At 34.3% G+C, this 2,607-nt stretch overlaps 1 protein-coding gene across 1 annotated transcript in view; it reads left to right on the top strand.

Moving 5' to 3' along the window:
• The first annotated feature begins 682 nt into the window (after positions 1-682).
• The window catches only part of LOC107655376 (calpain-2 catalytic subunit-like), a 23,186-nt gene continuing 21,261 nt past the window's right edge, over positions 683-2,607 (top strand). Inside the window, exon 1 of the mRNA XM_016442841.1 lies at positions 683-952. Within this exon, the coding sequence (XP_016298327.1) occupies positions 716-952 (237 nt within the window). The 5' untranslated portion in view covers positions 683-715. The remainder of the gene's footprint in view (positions 953-2,607) is intronic.

Raw genomic sequence — 2,607 nt, 5'->3', positions numbered from 1 at the left:
TTCAAAGATTTTATTTAATGGTTTTAAGTAATTGTCTGTAATACAGATAAATCTAAATTATAAAATATTTAAATATTTATATTTGAAATAATTTAAATAAAAATATATGTTAAAATATTAAGTTAATAACCTGCAAAGGGGGATGCTTTCACAAACAGTCAATGCATAATGCTGTAAAAAAAAAGAAAAATAGTTTAATGCAATAATGCTGTAAATGCTTTGCTGTTGTTGGTTTTCTCAAAATATAAACCCTCCCTGAGACATATTTTTTAAACTGAAATTGTGAAAACAGCCCTGGTTTCCCAATAATAATAAAAAAAGAGTAAGAGTGTATTGAGTCACACTTTACAGCACTCAGCAAGAGTGTACCTATGACATCAGTAAGAAAGTACCTATGTAATATAAAAATAATGAAGTAAAAATAAAAGCAAAGAAAACCATATACATAATATGTCATTTTTTTAAGAGATTGCTTATATATAATTGTATCTAGTACAATGTGCTTTAAAGTATTGTGTATTAATTTTGCATCACAGAGTTATATGATGTTAAACCAGTGAAGCAACACCTGCCCCTGTGCGCTGACAGGTGGGTGTGACTCCACCCCTCACTGCTTTACTGTACAGCAGCTCTCACTTTAAAACCAGCATCAGTCTCACACAAACACACACACTACACAAGCTTCAGAGAAACTTGAGCACGACTACAGGGCAGCATGTCTAATATTGCAAAAGTTCTTTCTGGGAGGCAGGACAGAGGAGAAGGAGTGGGAACAAACAAGAAGGCGATTCCTTTCAACAAGCAGGACTACCAGAGCCTGAAGCAGGAATGTCTGGCGAAAGGAACCCTGTTCTGTGACCCGACCTTCCCTGCTGAATCCGACTCTCTGGGATACAGTGAACTCGGGCAGCAGTCCCCCAAGACCAGAGGAGTGCAGTGGAAGAGACCTAAGGTACTGCAGTGTGTGTGTGTGTGTTTGCTTTCTTCCACACAGATGGAGTTTAGGTAAATATTGAGACCCTCTAAATTACTTTTGTTTTACACAATTACTTAAATGCAAAAAAGTAAATAAATAAAAAGTAGTGCAGTTAATTAAAGAGTAGTGAGTTTAATTCAATAAAATAGTAATATCAATATTAAATATGAATATAAAATAATACATTTAAAAAATAGTACTTTTCATATAGTTTTTGTCATGCTTGTGTTTTTTATAGAATCCATTTTTACCTAATATATAGCCAAAATGATAACAAAGAATGAATTAAAGTTAATTCAATATTAATCAATAATGACAATATCAAAAACAATATTTTTCTCAAATAACAGCAGTTAAATTAGATGTTACCCTATGAAAATTATTTTTAATTATCTATTTTTGTAGTGTATTTATTCTATTCTATTTCTATTTGAAATCGATTAAGTCTTCATGGTAAATTTTGACATTTGCATTCACACGGAACAAAGGAAGGCATTTCAGTGATTAATAAAAATATTAAATAAAATCGTTTTAGAAATGTTAAAATTGAAAATCTAATTGCTGCCCTAAAATTGTAATAAACCCAAAGCGGTGTAAAGATACCTACAACTTTTACTCTCTGATCAAGAAAATCAAGTTTCATTAAATATATTAGATAGACAGATTTAATTATATATTTAATATTCAGTAAATATATGGGCTGCCAATTTAATGCGTTAATTTAATTAATTAGTTAAATAGGGGCGGACTTAACCAATAAGCAAGGTAAGCGGCCGCTTAGGGCCCCGGGGAATCAGGGGGCCCCATCTGATATTGGCGAAACATATTTGGCAAATGCTCCAGTGTGTATTTCTGTTCTGGAGAGGGTCAAATGTTCACTCAACCCTTAAAATGCTGAGTTTTTGTTAAGTGCTGAGTTCTGCAAACTCGCGAATCCTCTCATTATAACAACGTGTAGATACGATGTAAATAAGAGAGTGATTGTGCAGTGTAGACAGCTTCATTGATTAAAGGAAAGTCCTAAGATCGTGAAGAACTGAAGTGAATGACAGCTTTTAGTGATTTAGTGCTTTTAGGCTGTAGATTTTTAGGCTGTATAATCCTGTCTGACTGTCTCAGAACGGATATTAACCTCAGAGAAGAAAGTATCGTGTTGTGTGTCATGATTTTATTTGTCCTGATGTTTCAAAATGACTCGCTTGTGTGCTTTTCCTAGGAGCACCGTTGCGAACTGCTGCCCACTCATACAAATGCACGAATGCGATGACTGGAGACTTTCACCTAATAATAGATTACATTTTTGATTTTTTTACTTGGCAAACCCTACCGTATGCCTTAAGAACACTTGGAATACGGAACATTTGAATCCTTTTTGTAAAAAGATTGAAGAAGGTTACAATTCATTAAATGGAAAAGTGCAAGCATGTCTTCTTTTGTGATCCGAAAAAAATAAGCCTAATATGGCTTTGGAACAGCATCAGGTTGACTAATTATTTAAAGGTGGGGTAAGCGATTTCTGGTAGCCAATGTTGACATTTGAAATCACCAAAACAAACACACCCCTACCCCAAAAGGGTCTCGCCCCTATTTTGATAGCTCCGCCCCACACATACGTACGCAACCCAGGCAAT

This window comes from Sinocyclocheilus anshuiensis, unplaced genomic scaffold (assembly GCF_001515605.1).
Source record: "Sinocyclocheilus anshuiensis isolate Anshui unplaced genomic scaffold, SAMN03320099.WGS_v1.1 scaffold880, whole genome shotgun sequence".
NCBI lineage: Eukaryota > Metazoa > Chordata > Actinopteri > Cypriniformes > Cyprinidae > Sinocyclocheilus > Sinocyclocheilus anshuiensis.
Note: the sequence above shows the minus strand (reverse complement) of the source record. Positions and strands in the feature narration are given on the sequence as shown.